Source organism: Macaca mulatta, chromosome 4 (assembly GCF_049350105.2).
Source record: "Macaca mulatta isolate MMU2019108-1 chromosome 4, T2T-MMU8v2.0, whole genome shotgun sequence".
Lineage (NCBI taxonomy): Eukaryota > Metazoa > Chordata > Mammalia > Primates > Cercopithecidae > Macaca > Macaca mulatta.
Genome location: NC_133409.1, coordinates 13,975,693 through 13,995,310, shown reverse-complemented (window position 1 = coordinate 13,995,310; position 19,618 = coordinate 13,975,693). Strand labels below are relative to the sequence as shown.

Below are 19,618 nucleotides of genomic sequence, written 5' to 3'. Positions count from 1 at the left end.
GTCAGGCAGACCAACAAACATCAAGCTCATACTGCAGTGTAAAGTTTGCTTCATGTTGTGTAGTTCAGGGTCGTAGCCATTTTTTTGTTTCATTGATGAAATTTACTTCTCTGTTTTTCATTCTTTGCTGCTTTCATTGAATTACTAGAGAATGCCTTTGTGCCTTTAACCAGAAGCCCTCTTTTCTTATTTTTTATTCCAACAATACTAAGAGCACTTGATAGTTTATTAGTAAGGCTTTCAAGCCTTAGTCATCATTCCACAACCTAAAGTGAGGGCTAGAAGGAGATGGCCGTAAAAGAGCAGAGTTATTTCCATTTTATACATTAGAAAACTGAGCCCCTGAAAGTGTTAACAGACTTGCCACATACAGCTAAATCAAGTGGCTGAAAGAGAATCAAACCTAAGTCCAGAGATTCTGGCTCCTCAGGAAGAGTCCCTGACTCTCCACAACAGTTGGCTGCTCTTGGGCTTTCCTCCTAAAGATCACATTTCCAAAACATGACAGTTTGAACATTTACACAGAAAGCCTTAAAAGATTTTTAAAGCAGGTAAAGAGATTCATCTGCTTTGAAAGAGATTCCATGGATGGATGGATGGATGGATGGATGGATGGATGGATGGATGGATGGATAGATGGGTAGATGGGTAGGTGGATAGGTGAATGAATAGATGGGTGAATGGATAAATGGGTGGATGGATAGGGTGATGGGTGAATGGGTGCATGGATAGGTGAATGGGTGGATGAATGGGTAGATGGGTATATGGATGTATGAATGGATGGATGGATGAATGGATGGGTGGATAGGTGGATGGATGGGTGGATAGGTGGATGGATGGGTGAATGGGTGGATGGATGTGGATATATATGGATGGGTGAATGGGTAGATAGATGGATGGGTGGATAGGTGGATGGATGGGTGAATGGGTTGGATAGATGGGTAAATATATAGATGAGTGGATGGATGGATGGATGGATGGATGGATGGATGGATGGATAGATGGATGAATGATGGATGGGTGGGTAGGTAGACAGATGGATGGGTGGATGGGTGGGCAGATGAGTGGATGAGTAGATGAGTGAATGGGTGGATAGATAGGTGGATGGGTGGATGAATGGGTGTGTGGGTGAATATGTCGGTGGGTGGATGGGTGGATGAATGGATGGAGCATACACACATTTTGTTAATGGCGGCTGCATTACTTTTAATCCATATAGTAATACAAAGCAAGTGATGGTGAAGTATTGCTGAGGAGCAAGTCTGCCAGACCTTAAATGAATCCCTAAATGGGCATATGGAGACTATTATAACTGGCACGAGGTTTGAGGATGGCATCCCATACGTGCTTGAGAGTGTGTTCTCTTTTGTAAAGTTAAATAGTCCTCTAAAATATTGTTTACAATGATACTTTGCTTAGCAAATCCTTTTTCCACCATAACCAGCATAAAGTTGAACTCCAGTCCATCCCATATCTGAATTATCCATATTTTAAATGAGAGTATACAATTACTGCAGTTTCATGGAAATAAAATGCTCCTTCCTCTCCCAGCCAGACAAACACACACCACCCAGGTGGCCACTCTCACACTGGACAAGCCTGCAAGGTCCCCACACTAGGAGTGTGTCCTCACCCACTCTGTCCCCTTTCCACGGTCTACTTACACACTCCTCAACCCTCCCTGCTCCTGCCAGCCCAGCTCACTGACAAGAGTCTTCATTTTCACTTTATGGTCTAAAGATGAAAAAATGTTAATTGAGGGTAGGGCTCTAGCATCAAAATTGGGAATAGTCCATTGCATAGCAAAGATTGTTTCTTGGAATTAGTCACTTAAATTAGTTTACAAGAAACAATTATCAAGTGTCCCAGACTGATTCACTAATGTCATTTATGAAAGAATTGCTAAGAGTTTCCATTTTCTGGTTTGTTTTAATCCTACTATATAAACTTTTTTCTTTTTTGGCACCACTCCAACAAAATTCCACCCAATGATTAAAGGAGGTAAAGATTCATAAAGCAAAAATGTTACTGAAAATTAACCTTGCCAGGGTACATTGCAAACCCAACTTAGACACAATCCTTATATGATACAAAAGCTGTCCTAACAAAACACAAAGAAAACAATTAGCGCTGTTGCCAACGCCTCATAATTTTGGACAGTGAGGAAGAAGTGCTAACTGATTTGTCTTTTGCTGTTTGTGGGATAAAACATGTAACTGAAAATGCCCCTGAAGTTCCAGAATGAGGAAGACATAATGAACTCTGGCTTTCCAGATTATTCTGCCACATCTGAAGGTTTGCAAATAAACAAATTAAATAGCTCTTGTCTGGTTTTTCTAGTCAACTTTCATTACTGTAAGGATGGATGCGGCAAGATAAATGTTTCCTTTTTACTTAAATACTGAAAGAAACACAAGTTTTCCCACTGCCTTTTATGTTTAAGCTCTGAGGTCCACAGCCTATTCTTATTCACCAACTGGAAACGATTTGTCTGCAATGGCCAGTTTGATGTTTTCTACTCAACTCCCAAAGTCCCAATTTGAAGTCGTTCTCTTCCACTTAAGGAGACATTTCATTTTTCCTTTAATTTAAAAAAATGTTCTGAATGCAAAACGACATTACAAGGACTACTAGGTTGCTTAATATAAATTCCGTGTGTGTGACACTCTTCAGGCTGTGTCAGCAGACAAGGTCGGTTCAGCTAAACAAGCTGCCAAGCAGCCACTTGGGGGAAAAGTTTTGAGCATGCTACATGTGTCCAAGCCAAAATCAGACTTGAAATCTAACATGAGGGTAAGAAATACTTGATCTTAAAATGGCTCATGGAATTTAATCTTGTTAAGCAAATCTGAACTGGGCAGTTATCCATGATGACCCAATGGAAAGTCCTAGAAAAAAATATCTTAAACTGAGTGACCTGTCCAGTTCAAGACGTTCTGCCTCTCTTAGCATCATCACTGGCTGGGACTGGAAAACAGAGCCTGTTCTCTCCACTCTTTCCCCCATTCCAGGCACCAATTATTCAAGGTTTCTTCAGTAAAACACCAGGGTAAGAATTCACAGTCCAAACAGCAAGCATTTCTCCACAGATCCTTAATACGGTAGGAATATTGATTCTCAAGGAAACCCTATTTAGGAACATGGTATGAAATAAAGTAATTCCCAATCATTCATTTATGAGGGACTAATGGAGGGATCTCACAGATAACTGAAATCTATAGGACTCTTCTGTTTTAGCCATTAGTTTGCAAAATAAATATTTAATCCAAGATCTACTGAAGAATAAAGTAAGTGTCCACTCTTGCGGAGTTAAGGACAGTGAACTAACCCAAAGGGAGACAATAGGAGATTCCAGGCCATGCAAGAATCCCAAATAACACACAAATGGAATGATTATCACTCAAGGGATGGCTAGAATAGTCCAACTAAATCTTATTCTGATAGTCCTACAGAAGCAGCACTGTGACAGTCATGAATAAAGGTTTTCTTGAGCATTACATGAGGAATGATATAAAATCAACTCGATTTGGCCATGAGAAGTAGTCTCTCCTATTCATGTACCCTTAACATAAAATTTGCTTATATAAAAGAGAAAAAGCAAACCAATCATCTATATAAGATACAGATGAAACTGGTAAATGACATCATTATCCTGACCAGAAAATTAAATAAAAAGAATACTGACCCTCCACTCTTGAGATGAGACGGTAAGGATGTTGTTCCTTTGAACATTTCTTGCTCCTTTATTTCACTGAAGCCTCCATCATAAGTTAGCTGAAGTGGGTGACTCTTTAAGTGGCAAATAGCATTTGATTTTGTTAAATAAATCCCATTTATTTTCACCACAGAGTCCCCCATCATAACTGTTTCTTTGGATTCCACTGTCTTCTTTGCTGCAATATAACCAAGAAAATGTTTTGTTATTCTTATTTTAGGAATCACTACCTTTCAATGTTATTTTTCAATCTAAGAATTTATATGATTTTAAAGTTATACATTGCTTATAATTAAGTCCGGAATTTTATGGCCAAAGCCTTTCTGAGCATACACAAGACCAGTATCTTAAGCCTAGCACCATCAATTCTGCAGGTAAAAATGTATAGAATCTTATCTCTATCAGCTTAGAGTCTACCTGAAGGCAAACTCTCGACTTCAGGCTTATAAACTACCTAGTCCACAGAAGTAGTCCTGTGTTCCATAACAGCAGCTCTTCCTCCTGAATTTGATCATGCAATTTTTCATTCAAAAAACATTTACTGAGTGGCTCCCCCATATCAAACACTGTCCTACGCACTTGGTGTGCATCAAAACAGATCCCTGATCTCACAGGGCTTACATCCTAATAAACAGAAAACAAGCAATCACCATAATAAATAAGGTATACATGGTGTTATAAGATAATAAGTGCTATGGGAAAAAAGCAAAGTATAAAAGTGGAGAAGGGTTAAGGGGATTGGGAATAGGGTGGGTACAGTAGGGTAGGGAGGACAAATCCTTTCTGGGGTGAGGCATCCAGCCACCAGGGTCAGTATTTTGAGCAGAGAGATCAGCTGGTACAGAGGCCCCAAGGTAGGCTGAAGTGGGGGACTCTTCAGCACCCACTGTGCCTGGGGTGCTCAAGGAATAGCAGGAATGCAGTGTGCAAGGAGGCGAAGAGGAGGAGAGGTGATTAGAGGGGTGAGGGGTGGATTGTGGAGGCCTAGCCTAGTAGACCACTACTCTGCAATGGAAAGGACAGGGCATTGAAACATACCTCTAAAGAGGGATAAGATAGAGTTGCAAGAAGACATCATTTTTGTTTATGACTCCAGATTTTTAGACATATAATAATATAGCACTTCCCTTTTCAGCAAATTGGTATTAGGAATAGCTTATTGTCTATGCTGCCACAAGGCTGTAGTCGGTGAGAAAACATTTTGTTAAAGGGGAAGAGAGTAAATCTCCCATAATACAGTGTGTTGGGGGGTGGGGATGAGTTTCATGTAGAAAAATACCTACTGTTTTGCAAGATTTTTCAAAATGACTCAAGGTTTCCTTTCCTTTTCTGTACTTACTAAGAAACCAACAAACCAAAAAAAACTAATAATAACAAAACCACCTATTCTATCCCTCTGACCAAACTCCCGGCTTTCAAAACACTAAATTTTAAAACTGAAAGGAACCTTAGAGATTCTAGGCTTCTTATTTTTTTTTTTCAGATGAGAAAATTGAGAATCCAAAGGTTAAATGACCTAAAGTCACAGGGAGAGCCAGGCCCACGGGGTGGGAAGAACACAGGCTTTGGCTCAGACTTGGGTTTGAGTGCAGGCCCCCCTGAGCACCGGCTCTGTGATGTGGATGCTCAATACACACCACCTTCTGTGGTCCCCACCTCTTGGGGATGTGGTGAGATTTAAAATGATGTGGCCTAGTAAAGTGACTTATATGGTGCTAGCACGCTCAAAACCTAGAAGTTATTGTCATTATGATGATTGGAACCCAAGAATCCTGACTTCTGGGCTAGGGCTCTCTCCATACCACCACACCACCTTCAATGACTTTACTACTGAATTATGAAGCACACATTCTGTTTCCGATTACAAAGTACTTTTAGCCTATCGTTATCTTTTAGCATTCGTTTTTCTTATTCATTCACTCCCTGAATATTTATGAAGCACCCACCACTATGTGCCAGGTGCTGTTCACTGCATGGATGAAGCCATGGTGAACAAGTACTGGCCATCACGGAGCTTCTAGAAGGGGAACCCAACCATACCTATTGGTCGAGGAGCTACACCTGTCTATCTTCAAATCTACCGGAGTAAGTTTGTCAGTTATTACTACAACGAAGAGCTGCCCTGGGGGGCTCACTCTCATTCCTGATGAATGTCCCCGATGAAACTGAGCATGCATAGCTATGGTCTGTATCCTCTTGGTAAATAGTAGAAGCACATTGTATGAATTTTGTAATGGATCATGGGTAAACTTCAAAAGGAAACAGCTCCCAGCAGCCTTACCATGCAGGACCAGTTCAGTTTCACAAATATTTATTTGGTATCTGTTATACACCACACCCTGTTATAGGCTCTTGGGCAACAAATAGAGAAAAACACTTTTCTTAATGACGTTGCTCTGTCTCGTAGGGGAGACAAAGGGGGCAGATGTGTAAAGAGATAAATGAAGCCCAGTGTGGTCCCAGTCAGGTAAGGAGGGGGCAGAGAAAGTGAAGAAAGCTTGAGGGGTTAGGAGTTGGTCAGAGAAAGCTTCACAGAAGAGGTGGGGGCTGAGAAGCATTTTGAATGGTTAATAAGAGGTAAACAGCTTGAAGAAAAGAGAACAAAAGTCTGGAGTGAAAGCCAGCTTCAAGTGTGTATTGCCGGTACAGTTAGGCAGGGCCCCACTTTTAGAAGGGCCCACACTTGTTTTAAGGCTCTGCTGTGGCTATCTTGAAACTCTTAATAATCTTTGAACAAAGGGCCCCACATTTTCATTCAGCATTGGGCCCAGCAAATTACACAGCAGGTTCTGCCTGAGGTTTGAAACAGCAGGGTGGGTGTAGGGAACAAAAAGGGGTTCCACCCTGCCGGTGCACCCACCGTGAGGGGGCAGGCCCAGGACAGGCGTGAGCAGGGCCTGGAATGTTGGGCTGGGGCTGGATCACAACACAGCTGTGCACTTGGAGGAGCTGGGACTTCATCCCCCGCCACCCCCACCAGAGCTCAGCAAACTACAGCCCCACCAAATCTTCCCCACCTCGTTTTCATGTAGCCTGCAAATTAAGAACGGTTTTTACATTTTTAAATGGTTAGAAAAAAATCAAAGAAAGAACAATATTTTGTGACAAGTGAAAATTACATGAAATTCAAGTTTCAGTGGCCACAAATTGGCGGATGGCTGCTTCCACCCTACAATACAAAACTGAGGAGGTTGAGCAGAGACCATAGGGACCAGGTCTAAAATACTTACTATCTGGCCCTTTACAGAAAAAGTTTGCCAACTTCCATAGTAGGCTAGTGTTTCGCAAATTGTTTTCCCAAAAGACAGATCCCACAGTCCAGCAGGTTTGTGAAATGCTATGTTGAATTAAAATTAAACAGATTTCTTTACCAACACTTTAATACACTCATGTGCACAGAGACTCTCCAAGAAGATGAGGGGTAGGCAGTGTTTCCCTGACCTATTTGAGCACTGAACCTTTTTCCAAAGAAAAGCTATTAACATTTTGTCAAAAGTGTTCCCTGGAGTTCCCTGGAACTCAGTTTGGCAAACACTTCTGTAGGCACAGCGGGGCCTCTGAAGGGTTTTCAGCAAGAGGATGGTGCAATCTGATCTTTATTTGCTTCCCGACCTCTTGTGCTTTATGGAACACACAGAAAATGATCATTTTTCATGGTCCCCTGGGATAAAGGGATAACGCTGCTGCTCATAGCCATGTCGTGTTGGGGGCTCAGCATCCTCAGGCTCCACTGGCTGTTCCTCGGGCTGAGGGCCTTGCATCCACCGACCTGCGGACCATCACAGCACCCCAGTGAGCAGAGGGTGGTTTAAGAGCAGCAAAACAGGATGAGGCAAGAGGGATGGAGGCACCACGGCAGTGGTGAGGGAGAATGCAGACTCAAGAGCTAGTCAGGAAGCACATGTAGGGCTTGGTGACGCAGAGTTTGACAGGGATGGCTGAGGAGGTGGTACTGCTCTCAGGCCTCTTGTCTGGCTTGAATAACTGGGGAAGCATTCACAGCAGTGCCGCCTCCAGCCAAAAGCCCTATGTGAACGCAAAGCAGTTATACTGCTGGCCTTGTGGAGATGACTACACAAATCTCTTCCTCTTTCACTCTCTTAAAGCAGGAATTCCAAACCTGCCACCACACCCTGGCCCTGCTTGTGGGGTAGTGTCAGCCACAAATGACTTCACAGCAAATGAAGGGATGCCCTCCTTTTCTACAGTCTCAGTTACCCCACAAAGCCTACCTCTTCTAAACAATAGAGAGGATCTGAAATGAAACCCAGGGAGCTGTTATACACATGACAATGATTCCAAGGCTGGAGAGCTCAAATATTTTTTATAACTTTGTAATTGGATGACATGTGCTTTTAAAATAACAACGAGTTTCTGCTGCCAGTATTTCCTGAATGCTGGCCCAGACCTCAGGGATGACCTGAATGGTGAAGAGGGTGACTGCAAACAGGGTGGATAAAAGAGCCACGATGAAAACATGCTTCAGTGCACCTTGAAGGTGTGAAGCTGGCCTCAGTGCTGGGAAATGACAGCTGCACAGGGCATCTCCCAGAGCATGCAGGCAACAATCAGGTACCCCAGGGGGGAAGGAGCTAAGTCACTGGGGAAGCACTGAGGAGGAGGATGGTGGGCAAAGCACTCATCTCTGCAGTCACTTTCACATCAGTGCAAGCAGCAGGGTTTTCTAGTGTGCACTCCCAAAAGTTAAAAATGCATGAAACACATACACAGTATTCATCCTCACAAGCAAGAACACAGAATGAAAAACAAGGTAGGAGTCCTCGCACCAATCCTGCCATCCTGTTCATAAGAAGTGCCCTTCACCTCCAGGTCCCAGCACCCCCCATCTTGGCAAGCCCTTTGCTCCTGCAACTACCAACCCTTTCTGATTTACCTGAGCTGACATGGGACTCTGGGGGTGGAGCTTTTGCAAAGCTCCTCAGGCGATTCTCATGGGCAGCTACAGATGAGAACTGCTGTTGTTGAAAAAACACACGTCATGTTGCCTCTCCCTTTTGTAAACCCTACCTTTTCACTACAAGTAGAACACAGCTGGGTGTGTTTCCCATGTTCCGAGGCCCTGGGCAGTTCTGTGGCCTCAGCTCCCTGCAACTTCCCTTGATCAGCCACTTTCCAGCCACCGGACCTCCGGGTCCTCCACCACTGGCACTTGCTCTCGTGCCTGGTCATTGCACTCGCTTTTTATGTGGACACTTGGTCCATGGATTTTTACACAGCTGCCTCCTTCTCATGAGTCACCTTCCTACTCAGCTGTCAGCTCCTCAAAGATACTTTTCAGAGCCACCTGAGCTAAAGCAAACTACCCCACCACAGTCACCCTCAAGTCCATTATCTTGTTTATCTTCTTCAGAGCATTCATCAGCACTCAAATTATCTTATTTGTTCTCCTGTTGTTGTCTATCTCCTCTCACTAGATAGTAAGCTCTCTGAGGGCAGAATTCTGTTGGCCTAGAATGGTGCCTGGCACTTAGTAGGAGTTCAATAAATATCAGACTGACTGGCAGTGTAAGAAAGGAAACAAATTGGGACATCGAGGTAAAGCAAGTTGCCTGATGATATACTTGGTCACAGCATCACAGTGTGAGGCACACACCCTGCACATCCTCACTGTCTTGTCTTTTCTCTTCTCTTTTCTTCCTTCCTTCCTCCCTCCCTCGCTCTCTCTTCTCTTTCTTTTCTTTTTCTTTTTTTCTCTTTCTTTTCTCTCTTTTCCTTCTTTCCTTTTTTTCTTTCCTTTCCTCCTTTCTTCCCTCCCTCCCTTCCTTCCTCCTTGCTCCTTCCTTCCTTCCTCCCTCCCTCTCTCCCTCTTTCCCCCCCTCCCCGCTTCCTCCCTTTCTCTCTCTCTCTTTCTTTCTTTCCTTTCTTTCATTCTTTTTCCTCCTTTATTCTACCTCTTCAGCCTCATCAGGGACCAAACAGGCAAGTGAATGGCACAAGCCAGGGACATGGTGACTGCAGACCATATCCTGGCCACAGAATGGGGGTACCACTCAGCTCCAATCATGCCCCATTGCGGCCACATGGAACGGCGACCCAGTGTTGCCAGATTTTCTGATTTTTCACAAGGAGTCATAAATCTGGATTCTTCCATGAGATTCTTCTACTTTTTAAATGTTGGAAATGAATTTAAAAAAATACTTGTCCAGGCCGGGCGTGGTGGCTCAAGCCTGTAATCCCAGCACTTTGGGAGGCCGAGACGGGCGGATCACGAGGTCAGGAGATCGAGACCATCCTGGCTAACACGGTGAAACCCTGTCTCTACTAAAAAAAATACAAAAACTAGCTGGGCAAGGTGGCGGGCGCTCGTAGTCCCAGCTACTCGGGAGGCTGAGGCAGGAGAATGCGGGAACCCGGGAGGCAGAGCTTGCAGTGAGCTGAGATCCGGCCACTGCACTCCAGCCTGGGCGACAGAGCGAGACTCCGTCTCAAAAAAAAAACAAAAAACAAAAAACAAAAAACTTGTCCATCAAGTACGATGCTCAGGTGGGGGCTGTGATCTTTGGTATGTATCTTCCAGGCTCTCCCCATCTCTCAGTGACTGTAAGCCTATCTCTCTTCATCAAATCTCGTTGATGGAGGGAGAACCAGTTCTGTCAGCTCCTGGTAAAGTGGTTTCCCAACTTTTTTTGACCACACACAGTCAGAAATCGTTTGTAATATGACCCTGAACACACATTGAAAACCAAAGTAAAGTCTCCTGAAGCAAAACTTACCCCTATTGTGTGTTACGTATTCTGACATTTTCCATTATATTCTATTCTACTTTAGTTTTTAAAAACGCTGGTGGGATCCACTAAATTGATTGTCATCCCACTTCTGGGTCCTTTTCCGCAGTTTGAGAAACCCTTAATATGCCCTGGATGGGGAGCGATTCCAATTGTTGGTGGGACTCCTCGGGCTGTGATCTTTAGCCTCTCTGTTCCCAGGTTTAGGTGCCTGGCAGCATTCTTAGGCAGTAGGAAAAGTCCCATTGGAATTTTGCTTACATGCTCACATGGGATCAGAAGGGTATTTTCAAAGAAATAACCTCAATGAACATAATAAGAATCTTACCATTTTCATTAATTTCTAATAAAATTAACAACTTTTTGAACTCTAATTTAAAAATTATTTATTTCTGATATACGTGAACTATCCACTAGGGAATACTTATCCTAATATTCTTTTTTTTCCTTTTTGTTGAGATGGAGTCTCACTCGTCACCCAGGCTGGGGTGCAGTGGCACGATCTCAGCTCACTGCAACCTCCACCTCCTGGTTTCAAGCAATTCTCCTGCCTCAGCCTCCCGAGTAGCTGGGATTACAGGCACACACCACCACACCTGGCTAATTTTTGTATTTTTAGTAGACACAGGGTTTTACCATGTTGTCCAGACTGGTCTCAAACTCCTGATCTCAGGTGATCTGCCTGCTTTGGCCTCTCAAAGTGCTGGGATTACAGGCATGAGCCACCACACCCAGCCACTTATCCTAATTTTCTTTTCCTACCATCTGTGATATTTAGGTATTCCTTATAAGCACCCAGAAAAATATATGAACAATGTTTTTTAACCAGCTTTTTCCCAATATTAACTAACTCTTAGTTAATATAAAAATCATCCAGGGTTAGGAAAAATCATATAAAAATAGCTTTTGTGTGCAAATTCAAGAAGCATGCCTGTCCCCAGAGATTATAGGATGTTACATGACCTTACAGTCAGAGGGAGGAAGGGATCTGTCCGGCAGAAGGGCCCCCTGGGAGGCAGCCCTGAATAAGCGAGCCCTGGCACTGCTTATTCTTCTAATCTTCGCAGGGTCCACTGGGGGCTTAGGAAAGGAAAAGCAGGAATCCTCCTCTCTGGTGGGAGATGCTGGAACTTTCGGTTTCTGGAAAGAGATTTTTTAAATAATTGGAATGACTTTCTGTGTCTCAAATAACACTTACCTCAGAGCTAGCCTTCCAGAAGAGCATGAGGCCTATCTGCCTGGCTTCATCTTGGCTTCCTGATTCTACCAGCTCACTGGCCCATCTTACATAATGTGATACATGTAGATATAAAGCATTTTTTAATTGTTTTTCTCAATCATATTGTATTAACTACTCTGTTGTGCTATCAGCATACTCGAGTAAAACAGTTTACACATGCTAGCAACCACTATTATCTGTATAAAAGACTACAAAATTGGCTGGGCGCAGTGGCTCATGCCTGTAATCCCAGCACTTTGGGAGGCCGAGGCAGGTGGATCACCTGAGGTCAGGAGTTCAAGACCAGCCTGACCAATATGGTAAAACTCCGTCTCTACTAAAAATACAAAAATTGGCTGGGCATGGTGGCGTATGCCTGTAGTCTCAGCTACTCAGTAGGCTGCGGCAGGAGAATCGCTTGAACCCAGGAGTTGGAGGCTGCAGGGAGCCAAGATTGTACCACTGCACTTCAGCCTGGGCAACAGAGCAAACTCCATCTCAAAAAAAAAAAAAGACTACAAAATTACATATAGCATATTCAACATGCTTTGCAAATGCCTGAGTTCAAGTCAGTTCAGAAAACACTTATTGAGCACCTATATGTACCAAGAATTATGTGGAATATAAGTGGTACATTTACGTATTTTGGATGCCACAAATGTATTTTTTTAATGATATCAAAATTTTTAAACAAGTTAGGTGAAAAAGTCATAAAACATAAAAGCAAGAGGTTGTCTTAGACTTATGATATGAAAGTGTTTTATTTATTTATTTATTTCTTTAGAGACGGAGATTCGAAATGGTGAGATCTTGGCTCACTGCAACCTCCGCCTCCTGGGTTCAGAGACTCTCCAGCCTCAGGCTGCTGAGTAGCTGGGATTACAGGAGCTTACCACCACGCCCAGGTAATTTTCGTTTTGTTTTTGTTTTTTTTCTGAGATGGAGTTTCATTCCTGTTGCTCAGGCTAGAGTGCAATGGCGCAATCTCGGCTCACCGCAACCTCCGCCTCCTGGGTTCAAGCAATTCTCCTGTTTCAGCCTCCCAAGTAGCTCGGATTACAGGCGTGCACCAGCACACCCGGCTACTTTTTTTTTGGATTTAGTAGAGACGAGGTTTCACCCTGTTAGTCAGACTGGTCGTGAACTCCTGACCTCAGGCAATCCACCCACCTCAGCCTCCCAAAGTGCTGGGATTACAGGCGTGTGCCACTGCGCCCGGCCGAAAATGTTTTACTTTTTACATCTCAGAAATTCTCTGCTGATACTCTCTATTTTTACCCCCTTCTTTTCTTAAGTGTCGATGTTGATACTCTTAGTAGAGGAACATTACTAACAAAATTCTAATTCCTTAAAAACTTTTTTAAAAACACCTGCACCAAGTTCTGTGCCACCCAGAACTCCCTCTAATCTGAGTGGCCTCTGACCTGGTGCCCTCATAGGGTGACTAAGCTCCTAGTTTTAGAGTTACCTGGTGCTCTTATCCTTCCTGCCTCCAATATCAGCACAGTTATTTGCCTATGAAAGAACAACCTTATAGCAGCAAGTGCTTTTAGCTGTAACCAAAAATAATCAAGTTAACACGCCTAAAGTCACTTTCATAATATGCGAATGAGTAACTCACTAGCCAATAAGTTAATCAACAAATTTTTGAAACATCCAGTGTGAAATCCAAGTCATATAATTTGGAAAATTGGGTGAAGTCATTTATCACGTATGACGCATAATCTCAAACACTTGTTTTCTCACATACATGAATAGAACATAGACATCTATATTAGGGTGTTCCTTCCAAGAAGTTGTTCATTTCAATAATGATGACATTCTTCAAAATGTTTATTTCCTCTTGTTCATTTGTATTTAGGATCGGTTTATAAACCAGACCAAAAAAAATTGTTCTATGATATTAAAGACATATTTTTCTAACACAGCTAGAAAAAAACAGTAAATAAAATAATCATCATAATACGGAAGAAAGCATAAATCACTTTTGGAGACCTGGAGAAGGACCCACTCACTAGTTATGTGAACCTGTGCAGGTCATTTACTTCTCTGAACCCGCCCAGCTATAACACAGAGACAGTTCTTACAGGGCCATTCCCATAAACACAATTCCTATTATGGAATGTGTTGCTATATGGAACTAATGTGTTCCTAAATGGAACTGGCTCAAGAAATGCCAGTTCCTTTCCCCATGTAAGTTTCTCAGCCCTTATTTATCAGGTTTGGTTCCAAGTTACTTTTAACTCTTCCCAAAAGTAAAGGTCCTAGCCTCTGACACAGGCTTGCTAGAATTAAGATATTGGATTCTGAGGGGTCTGTTCTGAAGTAGGTAACACTTGTTTGTCTGCATAAATTGCATTATATTTGTTTAACAAATAGTCACTTTACTTTTTAGCCTCCCCACTTTGTTGCAAAATATTCATAGGAATGTTACTTAGGACATGAAGCTAATAGGAACAGAAAAGCTGAGAGTGTAATACAGGAAAATAGGTGTTTTCTGTGCAATTATGAAAAATGAAATACAGAGGGTAATCTCAATTTTGAAGACAGATGTGTGGTTTTCTTAACTCAAAATGTCTGCATTCTGCAGGTACCCTGAAACTGAAACAAAGATCAAGAACTCTGTCAAATAACAATCATGCAGACAAAGCAAACGGCTCCTTCTGCAGACACCCAAACTGTACTAAATGAAATTTTTTTTTTTTTCTTTAAGACAGGGTCTCATTCTGTCACCCAGGCTAGAGTGCAATGGTACGATCATGGCTCACCACAGCCTTAACTTCCCGGTCTCATGCGATCCTCCAGCCTCAGCTTCCTTAGTAGCTGGGACTACAGGCATGCACCACCACACCCAGCTAATTTTTTATTTTTTGTAGAGATGGGGTCTCCCTATGTGGCCCAGGCTGGTCTCAAACTCCTAAGCTCAACAGCTCTCCTGCCTTGGCTTCCCAACGTGCTAGAATTACAGGCATGAGCTACCACACTCAGCCAAAAGATTTTATAAAGAGGGAAAACATGGTTTGGAAAGCAAATTTCCCCACAAGAGAATCACTGAATTTTCTCTGCAGGGCAAGATAAAAGTCCCACAAATGCTCCTCAATAAAAGGCATTATTTTCTTAGTGCAAAATTAGTAATTGTATAACAAAAATTCGGTTCCATTTTACTACTGACATTTAATAAATTATGTGTCCCATTTAAACATGCATCTCGTGGGACTACTTAGAATATAAAGTGACATATGTAAAGCATGTTTAATTATTTAAGAGAAAACAACTAAATGACTCAGCAATTTCTTTTACGCCAAGTTCTACAAAATGGTCTATCATGCTGTGGAGTAAAATGACTTTTATAAAGAAAAACAGCAAACATGTTTCTCTCATAAAATTCAAATAATTTTAGAAATCAGAGAATGTTGCAAGTAAGTTTAAGTTTTCACTTGAGGGCCAGGTGCGGTGGCTTACAACTGTAATCCCAGCACTTTGGGAGGCCGAGGTGGGTGGATCACCTGAGGTCAGGAGTTCAAGACCAGCCTAGCCAACATGATGAAACTCCATCTCTACTAAAAATACAAAAATTACCCAGGCATGGTTGTGCATGCCTGTAGTCCCAACTACTCAAGAGGCTGAGGCAGGAGAATTGCTTGAACCCAGGAGGCAGAGGTCGCACCATGGCATTCCAGCCCGGGTGACAGAGGAAGATCCTGTCTCCAAAAAAAAAAAAAAATTCACTTGAGAACCTTAGCTACCTCACATTTTGTTTCATGACACTAACCTGTGACTTCAGCATAATCAAGGACACAGGCACAGCCATATTTTAAGGTCTGTTCTGGCTGGTGGACCTGTTAGAGTCCATTGAAGACACAGTCTATTTCCACAGGACAACCCCGTTAAAGAAGACACAATACATGGAACGTTTAAGGTATCATATCCATCAGGCTGGCCACGACTCTTCCAAGCACTGTCACCTTGGCCAGTTTCTGCCCTGGCTCTTCCAGATCACCCAACAAGGTCTCCCCACATCCTACATGACAACTGGAAAAGGGAGTTCAGGACATCTCACCCCAGAAATTCTGGTGCTCACAATTTAACCTGAAAAGCAACAGATCACACACACATGCAACGAAAGACACCTTGAAAGTCAGAAAGCAAATATTAAACATTCTTGCAAGTGGCCAGGCACAGTGGCTCATGCCTGTAATCCCAGTGCTTTGGGAGGCAGAGGCAGGTGGATCACGAGGTCAAGAGATTGAGACCATGCTGGCCAACATGGTGAAACCCTGTCTCTACTAAAAATACAAAAGTTACCTGGGTATGGTGGTGGGCACCTGTAGTCCCAGCTGCTCTGGAAGCTGAGGCAGGAGAATCACTTGAACCCAGGAGGCAGTGGTTGCAGTAAGCTGAGATCGCACCACTGCACTCCAGCCTGGCAACACAGCTAGACTCCACCTCAAAAAAAAAAAAATTCTCACAAGCACAGAACCTTTGTGACGCAGCAGTTCTGTGTGCACTTCTATTACTATGATTTTCTCCACAGGTACACTGGGGTCCTCTGTCACTCTCGGCATGTGACTCACTGCTGTAATGTCACCGTTTGCTTTAGCAATCATGAAAGAAAAAACACTGCTTTGGCCCTACTCTATTTGTCTTATCCTGGATCGCCCATCCCCAAGGTTTATATGAGTTCCTAGGTCCCTTTCTTTTAAAAATATTAAATTTTGTTTCACTTATCAATTACCTGGAGCTTGGTTATGCTGCTCAAACTAATCCACACTGTTAGAAGTGGGGCTGGTAGTTGCCCAGAGAAGGCAGTGGCTGAGAGGGGCCATGATGGCAGATTCAGAGCCCAGAAATGATCGATTTGATGATGCTGGTAGTGACCTATTTTTTCCTTTTGAATGTTGGTTACTGAGTGTGTTTAGTTTGTGTAAATGTATCAAGCTGAATTCTTCTGTGTCAATAAAAAGTTGAATAAAAACATTTGGGGTTTATATAACTGGACTCAGTAAGTTTAGGAAACCAAGAAAATTCTGGCCGGGCGCGGTGGCTCAAGCCTGTAATCCCAGCACTTTGGGAGGCCGAGACGGGTGGATCACGAGGTCAGGAGATCGAGACCATCCTGGCTAACACGGTGAAACCCCGTCTCTACTAAAAATACAAAAAAAAAAAACTAGCCGGGTGAGGTGGCGGGCGCCTGTAGTCCCAGCTACTCAGGAGGCTGAGGCAGGAGAATGGCGTGAACCCGGGAGGGGGAGCTTGCAGTGAGCTGAGATCCGGCCACTGCACTCCAGCCTGGGCGACAGAGTGAGACTCCGTCTCAAAAAAAAAAAAAAAAAAGAAAAGAAAATTCTATCTTGTTGACTAAAATAATGACGAAAGATAACACTTCCTGCTTATTCACAGGGTCACATCTCTTTTCTGACTTTATACAATTCAAAGCAAGAGAGCAGTTATCTTTGTGTAAACAAATTTGAACACCATCTAACCAGAGTAGAAGAAAAATAGGAGTAACTATCACCCAACTGCCCCAGGTCTCAGTGCTCCTGTGGAGCGGCAGGGAGCTGCTAAGAAGGAAAAAAGATGTAAGCTGGCACACCTATATAGCAGGTAGATATAAACGTTAATGAAAGACAACAAATCAGGCAGGCACAGTGGTCCATGCCTGTAATCCCAGCCCTCTGGGAGGCCAAGGTGGGCGGATCACTTGAGGCCAGGAGTTTGAGACCAGCCTGGCCAATATGATGAAACCCAATCTCTACTAAAAATACAAAAATTAGCCAGGTGTGGTGGTGCACGCCTGTACTGAGCCAAGATCATGTCACTGAACTCCAGCCTGGGTGACAGAGCAAGACTCTCTCAGAAAACAAACAAACAAACAAAAACTACAAATCAGGGTGCTTCTGCTAATAGGAACCCCCTGGGCCAGTGGGGCTGGAGGGCAGGGCCTGAGCAATCAGGAACCATGAGCATCAGCTCTTCCTCTTCTCAGAAGCCCTGGGCAGTCCTGAGTGTGGGCAGCCCATTGCCTGCTGGAGGGTGTGTGGGGAGCACAGGCCACATAGGATGGGGAGAAAGAGAGAGAGGGTAGCTGTACGAAAGCAGCGTTGAGCTAATCTGCTCACTGTAGGAGCTGAAAGGCTGCTGTCTGAGTCCCTGGTCCCTGACTGACTGCTGGTGGAGGAATTGTTAAAAGACAAACTGGTCTGAGAAAGTGTCCTAGATCCAAAAAGCACTGAGATTCAACAGGCTAGGTCCTCACAAACTCTTTTAGCAAATGTGTCCCTTAACTGTGAGATACTTCTCCACCATTCTCTCTCCCTCTCTCTCCAGTTATCTCCTTCTCTCCACTCTCAATCCCTTCATCTATCTATCTCTGCCCTTTGCCAATTTAGTGGTTTCCAGAGGCAAAGAGTTCTTTTAAAAAGTGAAGGGATAAAGAAGAAAAAAGGTGGAAGAGGTGGAAGGTCAGGCAGCATGGGGACCATTTTCAGAATTTTTTGACTGGGGGCCCCAAATTTTAATTACTGTTTAAAATGAAATGTCCTTAAGACCCTCACATAATCCACAATAACAACAACAACAATCTCAAATTAAGTAGTCATTTTCCTTAAAATGGGAGCTTCTTAGACGACTTTTACTTTGCTTTTTGTTTTTTTGTTTGCTTTTTTTTTGAGATGAGTCTCATTTTATTGCTCAGAATGGAGTGCAGTGGCATGATCTTGGCTCACTGCAACCTCTGCCTGCTGGATTCAAGTGATTCTCCTGCCTCAGCCTCCAGAGTGGCTGGGATGACGGGCATGCACCACCACACCTGGCTACTTTTTATATTTTTAGTAGAGACAGGGTTTCACCATGTTGGCCAGGCTGGTCTCGAACTTGTGACCTCGGGTGATCTGCCCACTTCAGCCTCCCAAAGTGCTGGGATTACAGCATGAGCCACCACGCCTAGCCGTCTACTTTTACTTTGAACATAGCACCCAACCCTTCAGAGGTATGGAAATTTAAGTTCAATGACCCTAAACAGATAAAGGCCTATCTTGTCTTAGCCCAATAGCTAATCCTACAGTCCAAGTACTGTACCAGTTTGACAAGGTCCAGGTTATCTCTAGAAAATGAGATTTTTTTTTTAAGGGAAGGGTAGACCCAAACTGAGTCCCCAAAAAACTAAAGTAATATTAAAAGCAATTTATAGGAGTCAAACTACAGAATCATAGAATAAAGAGCCACTCTACAAAAAGGTAGAGCCACTGAGCTGCCGAAGTGGGTCCTCAGGCTGTAGCTGGCTCAAAACCCAAGTGATTCCCAAGATTGTAGACACTAACAAGCCATGTGTCAACAATAGCTGGCAAATTATTTCTTGCAATATTGGTTCATGCTTGCTATCTTGGGATCTTATGTTTGTCATCTGCAATATATGAACAAGTATAATCTTTCTCACAGAGGCAATCTGATAAACACTTTAAAAATGTAAGATACATTTTGAGGCAATTGGGGTCATTTGAACATGGATTGTACATTAAATGATATTACTGAGTAATGTTAATTTTCTGAGCCATGATGATGGTATTGTGGCTATGTAGGAGATCATCCTTGTTCATATGAGATGCACACTTAAATTTTTGTGGATGAAGTATCACAATGTCTGCAACTTACTTTCAAATAGTTCATTCAAAACAAACATTCATACAAGCACATGCGCGTGCGCGCGCACACACACACACACACAGAGTAACAGAAATTGAGAAGCGCTTGACTAACATACCAATTTCATAAAAGTACCCTTATTGTTGAGTGTCAGAGTACTTATTATAAACATGGATGTTAACTGAATATTTATATCCTAAATGCTGGGCATTCCCGCCTTCTTCCTGCACCTGGAAGCTAGCAACCAGACTTTAACATCCAGGAAACAGCATGGAAGATACTTCTTTACAGAGAATA

At 43.1% G+C, this 19,618-nt stretch overlaps 2 protein-coding genes across 12 annotated transcripts in view; both read right to left on the bottom strand.

The window, feature by feature from the left end:
• The window catches only part of ARMC2 (armadillo repeat containing 2), a 219,886-nt gene that overhangs the window by 95,272 nt on the left and 104,996 nt on the right, over positions 1-19,618 (bottom strand). For 5 of the 11 annotated variants that reach the window (XM_077999241.1, XM_077999244.1, XM_001093368.5 and 2 more), the window contains 2 exons: positions 11,430-11,601; positions 3,686-3,893 (listed from right to left, as the gene is read on the bottom strand). In XM_077999241.1, the coding sequence (XP_077855367.1) occupies positions 3,686-3,893; positions 11,430-11,601 (380 nt within the window). Of the gene's footprint in view, positions 1-3,685; positions 3,894-11,429; positions 11,602-15,985; positions 16,127-19,618 lie in introns of all 11 variants that reach the window. The other 6 variants (XM_077999240.1, XM_077999238.1, XM_077999239.1 and 3 more) reach the window with 2 other exon arrangements.
• LOC144340768 (uncharacterized) lies at positions 414-3,557 on the bottom strand. Its single transcript, XM_078001377.1, is given in 4 exon segments — positions 414-1,148; positions 1,151-1,339; positions 1,342-1,511; positions 3,499-3,557. Coding segments are annotated over 4 exon segments (1,005 nt in total). The 3' UTR covers positions 414-561.